General features: G+C 44.0%; 1 protein-coding gene across 2 annotated transcripts in view; it reads right to left on the bottom strand.

Annotated features, from left to right (window-relative positions):
* Window positions 1–15025, bottom strand: part of Slc25a26 (solute carrier family 25 member 26) — a 93716-nt gene that overhangs the window by 7130 nt on the left and 71561 nt on the right. For both annotated transcript variants that reach the window (XM_052174380.1, XM_052174381.1), the window contains one exon: window positions 3422–3491. In XM_052174380.1, the coding sequence (XP_052030340.1) occupies window positions 3422–3491 (70 nt within the window). The remainder of the gene's footprint in view (window positions 1–3421; window positions 3492–15025) is intronic.

The following is a 15025-nucleotide window of genomic DNA, read 5'->3' as shown; positions in this document are numbered from 1 at the left end:
TGCTTCTGTCCCTGCTTTGAGTCCCTGTCCTGACTTCAGGAACAGCTACAAGCTAAAATAAACCCTTTCTTCCCATGTTGATTTTTGGTGTTTTTCACAGCAACAGAAAGCAAGCTAAGACATGGGCAGAGAGAATGGGTGATTTTTCTTCCTAGCTCTAATCTAGTGCACCCAGTAGGCACTCAGTATGCTTAGTGGGTGCCCCTGATGAGTCTATGGTTTTTACAAACTAAGCATGTAAGGTGAGCCTGTAAGGCGCAGGGAAAGGATGGCATGAGTGCCACCCTGGCTTATTTGCCACTCTCCGGATCACTAGTACCCACTACTGTCACACAGCAGCTATGGATGGAGCTGGGAACAAGGCTGTATAGATCCAGGCCCCTAAAACGATCTTGCCACACCCAAGGACTCTGATACAACAACACATTAAGATAAGTCTGAGTTTTAAACTTCATTCTTTTTTTGTAAAAATATTCACAAGCTGCCCTAAATCAATTTATAAATAAATTGGCTAGCTCAAGTCAAACTTGCCCTGGCCACAGGTAGAGGTTAACCATCCTTTCCTGTGGACACCTGCACATCCTCCAGCGATGTGTGCTCCATGAAAGTAGTGTGGAAGAAAGATGAGCCCAAAACATACATGCTTTGCTAGGCCCTGAGTTTACTACCAAGCTGGGATCTGTACTTAGTGTAAGGCATTAATAAATCAATTTGAAGTCCCTCAATTACTGGGCTGCTTTAACTCACACAGTGCACAGCTTTGTATCTTTAACATTTAGATAAAAAATAGTATTTTGTATATTCTACTTACAAGATAAATGGAAGGAGCACGCTAGCATATCTAGCATATCGGACAGGAAAAAACCTTTAAGCACAGCAAATACAGACTGTTCCCAGGTGAACCAGTCTCTAGGGTGCTTTACTGAATGTTCAACTACACCTTTCTGGGCCACATCCACTGGTCTGATTTTCACAGAAAAACTACTTGCTGCCTTGGAGGAACAAATGCCCTCTGACAGGCAAAGGAACTCCTTTCTTTCTGACAGCCGGGGGCTATCACCTCAGAGCAGAGGTCAGGAATATACCAGAGGGCAGTGGGGAGGAGGCCCAAGCCCAGCCCCAGGAGCCCGGCCACTCTCTGCTCCTGGATCCTCTTGGCCGAGGCCTTTAGGAGCAAGGCCTCCTTCCTTCCTGTACCCCTCACACTCCGTCTGCAAGCACGGCTCCACAGGGTGGCTGTGTGTTCCAGCCTGGGCCGGGCTCTCCCCTTTGTCACACCCTGAATCCTGCATTCCGTGCTACACGCTAGGAGGAGAGAGCTGTCTCTCCCTCATACCTTCTCTCAAGAGAATGTAAGAAGTTTCTACTCTAAGAAACGGATCAAAAGATACCCGAATATCAAAATGGCAGCAAACGCATCAATACTCGACGTCACTGTTTTAAGAGTCAGGGCCTGGAGTGAGAAACCCGCAAGGTCTTTCTTTTTCCTTACTTTAACCCTGACCAAAAGCCAGGGGACCGTCTACGCATGACAAGCCATCAACACCTCCAATCTCAAGAGACATTTTGGGTACTTGTGCCAAGTAGCTTATGAAACAAACAGGAGCACAGGAGTGAGCGGGAGGGCGGGAGGAAGAGCGGGCGGGCGTGCGGAGGATGGCAGGGCGTGGTCCTCAGCAGTGACCCGGCCAGTGTGAACTTGGAGAACACAAGCGCAGAGGAAAGCTCATCTCACCGCGGGCGAGTTGGATCATGAGGAGAAGAGCCCATAAGGCAGCGTGTGGGTGTCTGGCCAGGACTGAGGGTAGGAAGCCATTCTTATCTCCCCGGCGGTGCAGACCAGGCCTGCAATCCCCCTGCTCTTGCAGAACTCCACTTGGACTGTTTTCAAATTGTGTTTATCCTGCAGCAATGTTTTCAAAATACTCATCTTGTTTCTCTAGACTAACATTTATACCAAATAGCCCCTCCCCCAAAAAAACAAAAATGTATTTCTTTTTTTACAAATGTATAAAGAAGACCTGTTAACAATGTATTTTCCCCCCATAGGTCTTCAATTCCTTTCTTTGGCAGAATCTCATCTGAAAACAGCAGGATGGCTGGGGACAGAAGGCATTTATAGGCTCACAGTGACTTCAGATCATGGCGTCTTCCAGTGCCATCCAAGAGAGAACAGCTTTCCATGGTGTGTGTGTGGGGGGGGGGGGGGCGTTGCTTTTTCTTGCTGGAAGAGCGAAGACTCCTTACAGCTGCTCAGTATTACAGATCACCAAGGGTCAACACATTGTATCACTGGATCCCTCGAGTGGGAGAGTGATTATTGCCCATCTGTGTACGCTGATAACCCGTCTCCAGGGAAAGTTCTTAGTTTTGGTGATTACTTCCACAACTTAAATAGAGTTAAACTATTAACGAAGGAGACTATAAAACATATGATTTCTATTGTCCTAATCACTACATGTAAATAAATAAAATCCAACAACTGATACAGAATTTGGAAAAGAATCATCTTCCAACCTACCTGCCCATCCGTTCCCCTGCAATGCAGCTAAACACCTTACAATTCTCTGGCCAAGTTCTACTTTGCTTTACTGCAACTACAGCTACCTGTATTTGTAAGGACAAAACAGATCCTTCTCTTAGGGTCTGAACTTAGCACTCACTACATTCTTCTTCTTTTTTTTTTTTTTTTGGTTCTTTTTGGATTTGGTTTTTGTCGAGACAGGGTTTCTCTGTGTAGTCCTGGCTGTCCTGGAACTCACTCTGTAGAACTCAGAAATCCGCCTGCCTCTGCCTCCCAGAGTGCTGGGATTACAGGCGTGCGCCACCACCTCCCGGCCTCACTCACTACATTCTTTAAAGCACCTGTGCTCTCAGGACTTAATGATGGACAGCATGACACTGCACACCGAACTCTCCTCTTGCTTTAATGTCTCCAGAATGCCCAGATGTTCACAAGGCTGTATTTCCTGTCCCATGCAGTTCAGCCTGCAGGAAGCTGTGGAGCAGTCCCTGCTCTCCCGATCGTAATTAATCTCCTGCACTGTCAAACATGTCACATGGGCTGTGAATCTCTGATCACCCACAGCACAGCTCCCAGCAGACAGCTGTGCAGCAACCCCCACTCTCACAGAGGGCTTTATAAATTACCCTTAAGATAATCCAAGGGCCCGAGTGAGGCTTTAATAAAGATAAAAAGAAAAAGGGAAATTTGTCAAAGACAAATTGGTTGTCATTCAAGCAGATGCCTCTAGCGGGTTTTTTCTAGGACAATTCTTTTTGTAAACAGCAGAGATGCTGTCTTCCTCTAACAATCCAGAGTTCCTGGAGAATGCTGTTTTGCACAGCTGGCGTTGTCACATTCTCTCCCCCTCCCCCCCACCCACTTCGGTCTTTCCCAGTACAATATAATCCCTTGCACCTGCGAGAGCTCCGCAGACTGCTGACTGCCAAGAATCCACCACATGACCCCGCCGCCAGGACCAGAGGGCCTGTGTGGAAGGAGAAAGAAAAATACAAGTTATTCCATCTTGGAGTTTATCAGAACCTGCTGTGGGTTTAGCTTGGGATGGGAACTTAAGTGAGAATCTATTTTGGAAGCATTCTTCAATGGTGACATAAGTGACTTTCCCAAGGACTTAACTACATTCTAAAATTAGTCAAAGAAATACGGGCGACAGCTACATTATGGTTCTCAAAGGAAGTATTTTCAAGGAAGATTTCATATGCACAAAGTAAAATAAAGATAATAAATTTATGACAATAAAATATTTTTCATAGTTCCCATATAACTCTAAGCATATAAATACAATAATTTATAATTATTCCAGAACATATGTCAACTTCCTTAGTTCTTTTAAAATTCCTTATCCACAACCCACCTTTGAAAGATACAAGCTGTTATCGGAGCGGTCCTTTAATTGAAGGGGCAGAACATGTTTTAAGATAGGGTCTAATGATAGTCTAAGCCTCCCCCAAACTCAGGATCATTCTACCTCAGACTCGTCATGCCAGGATTACAGGTGTGTGCCACCATGCCCAGCATTAATTCAAATTATTGAAAACATGCTTATGCTGTTCACATAATAAGCTGGTGATCATGTAAATGCCCCAGCAGGCGTGAGTTGGGGAACATGGCAGAACAGTGCTTTGTTCATCAAAAACTTACTGCCTGGTATGATATAATCACACCACATGGAATATTAATATTGCGCAATGCTTAGTGTAGTCTCTAATTGTCTTCTGAAGTCTGTGGCCTCACAACAACCTTAGGTGCTGGGCCCTATTCCTTCTGTCCAGGCTGCTGAGGTACAGCCTTGCTGCCCCAGCCCGACTGCCAGGGCTTTAACTTATCTCCCATCTATGAATGTTCAAAAACTTGTGTATTTGTATCAGGTTCTCTATTATCTAAATTAAAGATACTGCAAAATTCTTAATATATTCTGAGTACATTTGTAGATGTCTGTGACTTACCTTTTCATTCTCTGAACAATGTTTTGTGAATAAGCATTATATTGTCATTAAGTCCAAATTATTTTAATATAATAATATTCAAGTATATTAATATTCATATTACAGAGGGGGAGATTAGTTTCATTTTGCTTGAGGCAGGATCTCACTCTGTAGTTCAAGCTAACCTAGAACTCACCACATAGATCAAGTTGGTCTTGAACCTGTGGTAATCCTTCGGGTGCTGCTCAGCACTGAGATCACCGGGTGTACCATGGTGCCTAGGTTATGAATCCTGCTTTTGGTGTCATTTGTAAGAAAACTTTGCCTATTTTAATGGCACAAAGATTCCCCTCTAGATGTTTGTAAATTTTACATTTTAAAGGGTATTTACATCTTTACCTTTGAGTTAATCTGTTATGTTACAAAGTCTGGGCTGAGGTGCTTTTGTTTTATGTACGGACAAACATCGACCGGTTCTAGTGCTTGAAAAAAAAAATAGCCCTCTCCCTCAGTGAAATCTTTCTCCCAAAGTCTGCTCTCTAGATGGCCCTCATCTACAGAGGCCAATTCTACACTTCCGTGACGATCAAAGGCTTTAATATAGTTTGAAATCAAGTAGTTTCAGCTTTCCAGATTAGTTCTTTGTCAAAGTTGTTTTGACTCTTCTCAGTTCTTTACATTTCCACATGAATTTTAATATCAGATGGTCAATTTCCACAGGACATCCTTCTGAGAGTTCATCCAGGATACATGAAGCCATGGATTATTTTTGGACAGAATGGACACATTAGCAATACTGCTTTTTTTCCCCTGGCCTTTTCATCATATGCACCTTAGCTGCTTTTCTATTTCTTTGAAGAGACACTGTGACCAAAACAATTCATAAAAGAAACTGTTGATGGTGGCTCACAGTTGCAGAGGGTTAGAGTACAAGATCACCACAGTGGGGAGCACAGTAGGCATGATCACCACAGTGGGGAGCACAGTAGGCAGGCAGGCATGGCACAGGGACAATAATGGAGAGCTCACAGCAGGAGGCAGAGAAAAGAGAACTAACGGAATGGCATGGCCTCTCTGAAACCTCAAAGCCCAGCCTCAGTGACACATCTCCTCCAGCAAGGCCACACCTCCTAATCCTTCCCAAACAGTTGCAACTGGGGCCATTCTCATTCAAACCACCACAGTAATCATCTCTCCCTTCACTGCGGCTTCCTCTAAACTTTTTTCGACTCTGCACTAGCATTTCATAGGCTTTGACTCTGGTTCTATCAGATTTGTTTTTTTTTAAGTACTCCACATGTTGCAGAACTATGTGAAGGAAACTTCTTATTTGAATATTCAATGTCTGTCTGTTCATTGCTAATAGAAACTGATTACCAATATAGATTATTTTGTATAATTTGTGTTCTACAACATTGGCCACTCAATAGTTCAGCTCTGCTCCTGTGTGGACACCGTCAACTTTCTCCACATTTAAAGGCAGGCCTACTTCTTTTCTAATGAGAACATCATATTTCTCTGCTTTATCCTGAAATAATGACCAGACCCGTTACCAAACGGAACTCCTGAATATCTTATTTTAAATGTTTAGAATAGTATGATGACCCAAAAGAAGAGTGTCTCTGCGGAACTGACCAAACACAATACAAGTAAAATAAAACAGTTGACGCAACATACACCTCCTGTCTGAGTATTTTTTTTCTTTTTTTTTTCTGTCTGAGTATTTATTTCCCCACTGACTACTCCCTCAGGAAGGGTTGTTATGGGATCACTAAAGACTTGGTGATTCTACAAAAACAAATCAAGATGTACATAGCTCTGTTTATCTTGACAAGTTCAGGCTTTTAACACTGAATAACAACGTACACGCTGCTGTGTGATAGCTCATTTCTTCTCAGCCCTGTGAGAAAGAGTAATTCTCTGTATATTTACTAAACCCACTGGGCTAAAAGTATACCTATCACATAGACTTTTTAACCCTACTTAGGAAAACAAATAAACTTTAAGAAACCTTGTTACAAATGCACTTTTAAAGTCCTGAGCTACACAGCTCATAATTTGGTAGATTTTCAGGAAATGCTTTAATGTTTGAAAATAAATGGGTGCCTTTGTGGAAATCATTATTTTCTCCATTTTTATATAAGCATTAGAGATGCAATGGGACACAGGGATGGGCAACAACGTTCATGTTTTGTAGCAATTATTATGAATTTAGCCACATTTTGATTTAAAAAAAAAGTCACAAAGCATGGATGTTAAATGCTTGTGTGTGCACTCTCCGTGTGTGTGTGTGTGTGTGTGTGTGTGTGTGTGTGTGTGTGTGTGTGTGTGTATGTGTGCCTGCTTTACTCATGCTAGGTACATGTTCTAGCACTGAGCTATACCTCCAGCCTTTAACAGCAGCAGGCCAGCTTTAACACCACCACTCGCTGAAATACTGACTGGAGAGGAAATGCAGACCTGAAGCACATTTCCTTAGTGAGAAGAGGTCATCTCTCATTATTAATCTGCTGACATTTTCTCAAGAAAAGATTATTCCACACACTTAAGCCACTGCTCACAAGCTTGGCTTAGAGCAGCAGTAAGGAACAAACTTACACTTGATGAACAAACAAACTTGATGAATAACATCACAGAAGGAGAAGTCAAAGACGCTATGTAATTCATAAATGCAGCAAATGGGCAGAACTGTCTTCCAGGTGTGTGTGTGTGTGATATACTATATATTATATAAACTATATTATAAATATATTAGACATATTCCATATATATATGGGAGGAAGAGGGTTTTGAAGGAGAGAGGGGGATGCAGAAGCTTCACGGGTGTGTTTACTGTGTTCTACAAAGAAAAAGAACCTGCTTACTAAGGGAAAGAATCAATCAAACTAGATTCCAATGTTGGAAGACTGTTTAAATATAGAATCCCCATAGACAAGCCTAACTTTTCACTTTACCTGGGCAGAACTAGCCTAAGAAGATATAAAGAAATCATTTTATAATAAAGTAAATACTAATACGATCTTAGGAAAAAAAGTCTTTAAGTCCCCAGAGAAACTAAAACAAAGTCAGAGGCCAATGTCAGTGGAAAATTCAGCATTAATAATGACTGACAGCAACAGGCAAAACTGACTCCTCTAGCCACTAAACACTTCACACAGTGGGACCCTCACCACAGTCTCCTGAAGAATGTGCAACAGTTAGTGTTCGGTCCTTAAATCCCAGCCAACCTAGCAGTGATGTGAATGGGCCATGTGTTGTGCCCTACACAACACCAGCATCTGCACTGCCTTCAGGGCAGAGTGGTATTCGCATCAGAGTAAACACAACAGGAGCCACGGCAATGACACTGAAAAACCCAAGAGGGTGCCTTATGCCTGTAATCCCAACATTTAGAAGAAAGATTACTATGAGGTTGAGGCCAGCCTGGGCTACATAGATGACCTTTTCTCAAAAAAAAAAAAAAAGAAAGGAAGGAAGGAAGGAAGGAAGGAAGGAAGGAAGGAAGGAAGGAAGGAAGGAAGGAAGGGAAAGAAAACAGACTTGCTGACTGGTTAAATAAATAAGGCACTCATACTAGCTGCATTCAAAGCAATTTGCCTCAATATCTTTGTGTTTTTTGCTTTTCTTAATGAGTAACTGAATATAAAATTTTGGGAAAGTAATTTTGAGACTGAACAATCTAAACAGATCAGAACCATTTACAAATGCTACATCTTGGAGTTAGTAAGAGCAATAGGAACTGCGCTGATTAAAAAGTACTATTTATAAATTAGAAAATATTTGAGGTTGTAACTTAGCTCACGTGTACAGGGACAGGAGGATGGAATAAACCAAAACAAATCAAAACAAAAACAAACAAACAGAAACTCGCTGGGAAGCAAGGGAAGGCCACTCACAGAAAGACTAAATAACTGGCTATATTTAAAATATGGCTGTGTGGGACTTTTAAACTGTCTATTCAAAAGGACTCATTTGACTTCCAGTCTTGTGAGATTATAAAATTTTACTATGTGGTTTTCACGGGTGCATAATAAGTTATTTCCGAGTCATCTACTCAATTCCAAAATAATGATGCCTGACAACTAAGACAACATGAAGGATTTCAAATCTGCACAGCTCTTGGGATCAATCAGCTCTGGGGAGACTCACAGCTGTGACTCCACCAACAAGTTTCACCACAGAGCAGACCCAGCACATGACCACTTCCTGGACATGGTCTCTTACAGAAGCTGACCAAGCTGCTGTGTATCCTTGCACAAGCATTCCTAAGGCCATTCTGAGAGCTGCCTGTGACTCTCCTATTCAGTCAGACAAGCAATCCTGTAATCATACACCAATATGTGTAAGGCAGAGGTTTCAAAATAAGCTTTGGAAACCCAAACAAAACAAAACAAAACAGAAAACAGAAAACACAACAGCAAGACAGTAGCATCACTGGGTGGCTGTAGGCTGGCCAAGACTTCTCAGCCAGAGTTTGTATAATGAAGACTGGATGCAGCCTGCTGCTAACTAGGAATTATTCAGAGCCCACAGGCTGCCTGTTGCAGTTGTGGCTGTAAGATGTTGTGGGTGGGATGTGCACTTTGAGTAAAATACTGCATTTAGCCTGACTAAGCCTTTTAGAAGTACGCCTTTCTAGATAGGGGAGAAAGTTAAAGATAAGAATTTCTAAGAGCCTTAAACAGAAAAAAAGTATTATTCTGGGGCAAAGGCAGAAGTGGCTACAGTACCATGCTTGCTTAGTAAGAACACTGTTAATGCAGACTTTTTTTCTGAATTATGTAGATGTGTCTTTTGGGATATTTATTCTAACTGGGAAGTTCTCTGAGATTTCTGTATGTTATTTCATTTTGTATTAGTTTTGCTTGGGTATTTTGTTTTGTTTTGGCAGAAGGGAGAAGAGGCCACATTCACTCAACAGCATCTCAATGTCTATTGAGTAATAATTAAGATAAATAACTGAGGTTTATGATGCTTCCTATGAGTCGACAAATGGCACAGCTGTTTTACTACTCCTGCCTTTGTTTTTTGGAAGAAAGAACTCTAAAACGGCACCTCATGGGATAAGACAGAAGCCCGAGTGTTACAATGTGTACTGTACCAAATGCCACACTAACCCATGTACACACACAACTAGTATATGACAAAACTAAAATCTCAGAGAAGATGCTCATCAAGTTTACAAGGGGAAGCTGAGGGGGCAAGCCCGCCTCGCAGCACGAGGGAATCATGGAGGAGTCGCTGGTGAACCCCAGCCTTCAGAAGCCCTCTCAGTGCCCGTGCAGTCGGACTGAAGCACCAGCTACAAAAGGGACCCATTACTGTCATCTCTGGGGTGCCACAAGTGTACCAGGTCCTCATTTTTAAAAGTCAGGCTAGAACTTGATGACTTTAGCATGTGTAAAGAAGGGAGAATGTATGAACTGGCCATTCATCACGATTCCTAACTCTTAGATTGGCTAAAAACACTGCAGAGCAGGAACAGAATGTAAGGCTCACATCTTGGATCATAGGATACCGCTTGCTGGACTTTCCAAGAATGTCAGCTTGATGAAATGTGGGCTGGGTGATCAGCTGGTAATGCCTGCTAAGACACAGCAAACACACAGCGCATACGTACCTGAACCTGTGTATAATCTCAACAAAGTTCCCTGGTTCCCAAGGCAGACTGTTGTTATCCATGCTGTGGTCTGCCATTGGGTGAACACAGGTTTGCTCACATCTCCTCAGCAATGGTGTCAGACATCAGGTCTCTGCTTCAGTCCCTGCCTTGAGCGCTTGCCCTGACTTCTCTCATGATGATGGACGGAAGGCTGAAATAAACCTTTTCTTCCCTTATGTTTATTTGGTCAGTTCTCATCACAGCAACAGAGAAGCATATGGGGACAGCATCTTAGACCCAGACAGTGACCAGGAAATAGAGCCGCTCTGTTCTTGCTTTAAGACTTCTCCTCCATAGTGGCATATAGTTAAGGGCATAGATCACACACTTTACTCTTACCAGTCCTGGTCAGCCTGCCTGTACTGCAGTCTGTTGTGAGCCAGCAGCCTGTGTGTGGAGATGCTGCTCTCTCCCAGCGCCTATGGAAACTGAAGGCTGACCATCTCTGAATGGCAGTTTACTACTCAACATGTAAGAGATGCTTCTGTGGATGTGGTAATGGTAGATCTTTACAGATCACTAAATCATAACAGCAAAGGGTTACTGCTCTTTTAACTTGAAAACATAGTTTTAATACAGCACTGCTTCTGCCGAATATCTATGAAATACAAGAGAAATATCTGAGTAACTACTATGCACAACTAGGTATAAGGGGAGTAAGGGTGTGCCAGCCCCAGTCCCCTATTCCATCCTAAGCAGAGAATGATGTCACAGGTTTAGCCCTGTAAGATGACTTCCCTTTGCTCGGCCCATGTGTCCCTTTCGTAGGTACTGCTATGTGATTCCATGTCACCTTATACCTGATGTAAAACTATTTAGACCTAGAAGTGATTGGCAATTCTCCTCCCACACTATGAATTCTTTCCTGGTTTTGTTTTTTGTTTTTTGTTTTTTTAAAGCTTGACCTTCCTCCAGGACATTTCAGTATATGTTTTAATAATGTATAACATATACTCTTCATCTATACTTAGCAAGAAGAAAACCTGTATGTTTAGAAAAAGAAAACATATTTTTATGGCTGTAAATATAGTTCTGAAGGAAACTATAAAGAAAACAGCCAGTACAACAGTTATACAAGTCTGCGCAGAACTCCATCAGGAAAGACAGCTAACCTTCAGCAATCAGCAAACACCTCCCAACACACGGTACAGAGGGCAGAACATGAAGAATATGGCCATAAACACAGACAGGCCAATGACAATGCTCATTCATCTTCACAGCAGTGTGCTGTGGGCAATGTGACACAGATACCTACAAAGGGTGGCTCTGGGGTGACCTTTGCACAAGCCCACTGGTCCCTAAGAGCTGCCTTCACCTGTTTACCTGTCTCTGTCTGTCTCCCCCTTTCTCTTCTCACAGGTACAAAATAAAGACAAATGATACCTATCTCCAGAGGAGAAACATAGGTTAGCACCAGATCACCCCAGCAGAATGGTCACAACAGAGCCCAGCACACTGTACCTTGAAGAAATGCTGGTTATGGTTTTTAGTATTTTTGTTATGGCCACTACTGTTGCCATAGTTTAAAAAAAAAAAAAAAGGTGCTATGAGCAAAAATAAGCCCTATCCGACGTGAGGACAGAGGTCTCCTGCATGTCTGGCTTTCTGATCTCAGCCTAATGAGAGGCTGAACTTGAGTCCTGTATGATGAACAACAGACATAAATGCAGGCCTTCATCCAGGGCCTGCCACGGTATCTGCTCCTCCCACAGCTGATGTCTTTGGTAAGTGTGTTTAGGGACAGCATGTGCTTTACTAAAGAAACTCTTGAAATGCCAGACAAGCCTACCCAGGTGCTGTGCTTCCCAGGGAGGACACAAGGAAAAGTCCTACCTTGAAGAGGGTGCATGGGAGCATCTCACTGGGTCTAAGACCTGACTAATTGGACTTGAGGAGGCTGAGGGAAAGAGTAGACTACCTGTGGCACAGGAGAGAGTTTCTAAAATGTGTGAGTGCACAGCATGCATGTGTGGATGTCTATGGAAGCCAGAAGGAAGCCAGAAGGAATGGCGTCGGACTCCCTGGAGCTGGAGTTACAGTTCCTGGGAATTGAACTTAGGTCCTCTGGAGGAGCAGTGACTGCTGAACCGTCTCTCCAGCCCTGAGGCGTCTGCTGCACCGTTCCTCTCTATCACTCTGTCCCCTGGAAAACGCCCAGTCAGATGATGAATGCGTATTTTGAAATACCCACTGTGTCACATACCTTAAACACGTATCATTATCACTTGTCACATTAGAAAAGTAAAAGTGAATGTCTCTCTCACACAAGCAACAACACATCGAATGAACAAATAAGTGATATGCAGTAGAGTGTGTCACACACACACCGAGTCCACGGGACCATGGGGGAGCAGTGCAGGTGACTGCACCGGGAGGAATGGACTAGGCGAGGGACTGGGCTCGGGAGGAGGAGGAACTTAGTTCTTTTAAGGTTTTAGAGAGGACACAGGACGTGACTCACTTCAGTAAAAGAGCACCTGACCATCTGGAAAGAAGGAAGTTAGGGAACCCAGAGCAAAGCCACGCTGGACACAGCAGCACACATCTGTAAGTCCCACACTCACTCAGGGGCTGAGGCAGAATTCCAAGTTCAGGACCAACTTGGCAAGAAAAAAATTGTGTCTACATACCCTGAGGGAAACCTGGGGATGCGTCTGAGGCACAGCCGGGGTAAGCTGGACTCTGCGGCCTGAGCAAGGCTTTGCTGATGGGACACACAGAGAAGTGAAGGGGAAGTCTGGAATGATCCCGGGTTCTACTGAAGGCTGGGTCTCTTGTTCTGACCTGGTCACCTGTGACACCTTCCATGAGGGTGCCAATCAGACTGCTGTGAACCCTGGGCTGGCACGCACAGGAGGCAAACGCCTTGAGCCACACGCTTACGAGCGGGCCTACTGCCCCCTCCAAGCTGAGGAGAAAAGTATGGTAATGCTACAAGGTCTGTCAGGATAAGAAGTGCCATAGCTGTGGTTAGCCCAGAAGTGGGGGACAGCTGGAGGAAGTCAGCTTAAAAGGAAAGTGACCACTGTGATCTGGAGAAAGAACATTTAGGACAGTGGTATCCACACACCACCTCCAGACTCCCACTGCTCACCACGTACTACGTTCTGCTAGGGACCTGGCTGAGAAAGTTTCCTAAGTCATGTCCCCACACGAGCACAATGGAGAAATCACCTCACACAACACGATGGCGCTATATGATGGCAAAAGCAGCTTACATGGATAAAACCATAAACACACACATACACAGCACAACGGCCACAGGGTCTCTGCTTCCACGAAGACTCTATGATCCCATGTTTAGATGTTAAAGAAAAGCACAGAAGGCATGGACACCACCATTTAATCTTGAGGGACATGCCAATCAAAACTCTGATGAGACAGCAGTCTACGACTCTAAGAGAGGCTGTTTTCTCTAAAGCCATGAACATGTAGCAAGGACACCGAACAGGAATCTCTCACAAGTGCTGGTGAGACTGCAGAATGCACTGGAAAGCACGCACACCCTTATGGACTTTTATACAATTAAGGAAACAGCTGTATGAATTCTTACACAATTAAGCACAGACCCTCTTTCCAGCCCAGGGATACCACTCCTGAGCAGCTCTCTCTCTCTCTCTCTCTCTCTCTCTCCCTCTCTCTCTCTCTCTCCCTCTCTCTCTCTCTGTCTCTCTCTCTCTCTGTGTGTGTGTGTGTGTGTGTGTGAGAGAGAGAGAGAGAGAGAGAGAGAGAGAGAGAGAGAGAGAGAGAGAGATGTCCATATAAATACTACACGTGGGTATTTACAGAAACTCAATGAATGACCAGGGAGACCTGGGAATAGGTCAATGTTTATCAGTATTGAATGGAGCCACATTCTGAAATGCCACAGGGCAAACGCAATACAAAGCCAACCGCACTGTAGATGAGGGAAGCCGAGCACGCGATGCTACCTGGCACACTCTCCTCTTACGGGCAATGGAAAGCAGTGGCGGCTGGGGATTTGGGGCAGAAAGGGCAACACAGGAACATGCACGAGCCGGGCCGTGTGATCCATAGTGGCTCTCAGCACCCTCAGAACTGGGGCATTTTGTTTACTGTATGCACTGTATTCCTGAGGAACTAAAACTATGCACCACTCCACACATGCGGTTAACAGGACTGGGAGATGACTCAGCAGTTAGGAGCACTGGTTGCCCCTTCAGAGGACCCGAGTTCAGTTCCCAGCACTCACATGGCTGCTCACAACCATCGGTAGCTACAGGTCCACGGGAGCCAATGCCCTCTTCTGGTCTCTACAGGCAGCAGGTGCACATGTATGGGGACAAGCGTGCAGGGAACACATAAAACTAAAACTTTACAAAGAACTTTAAACACAGAACTGGGATTACTACAAAATTCCCTAACAATTTCTTAGCTAGCCAGAATTCTACAAATGTTCTTAAATTTCTGGAAAGAAATGAACCAACCATGTACTCCTTCCATCTTTGGACCTGCAAACATTCCTGCGGATGCGGAGTGCCGGGGCGTTAGCATTTGCGGAGTCTGTGAATGCTGGTCATTGTTAGGCCCTGGTGTCTGTGAATGCTGGTCACTGAGGAGCTTACACAGGGCTCTTGTTTGCTGTTGGCCTGCTGTTCTTTTGTCACACACTGAAAAGGGACCTGGTATGCTAAGGGAATGTGACCTTCTCATTGGATGGCTGTTACATCACGCCTTGAAAAATGGGCCAAGGAATCTGTTTTTTACCCTGCACCAGGAAGCAAGCACTGACACAAGACAACAAAGGACCCTGTAATGCCACTGAATGAGTGACAGTGCCTTATAAAACTATCACATGTGATAACTCTTTAGGGTTCTAGTTTATTTGAAACTTTAAAAGACGCACATTTATTTGAGTGCTGGGGAGCGGAGGGGGCACACACATGCATG

The sequence above is a fragment of the Apodemus sylvaticus genome, chromosome 2 (genome assembly GCF_947179515.1).
Source record: "Apodemus sylvaticus chromosome 2, mApoSyl1.1, whole genome shotgun sequence".
NCBI classification, from domain to species: Eukaryota; Metazoa; Chordata; class Mammalia; order Rodentia; family Muridae; genus Apodemus; species Apodemus sylvaticus.
The sequence above is the reverse complement of the archived record's forward strand: the minus strand, read 5'-3'. Positions and strand labels throughout refer to the sequence as shown.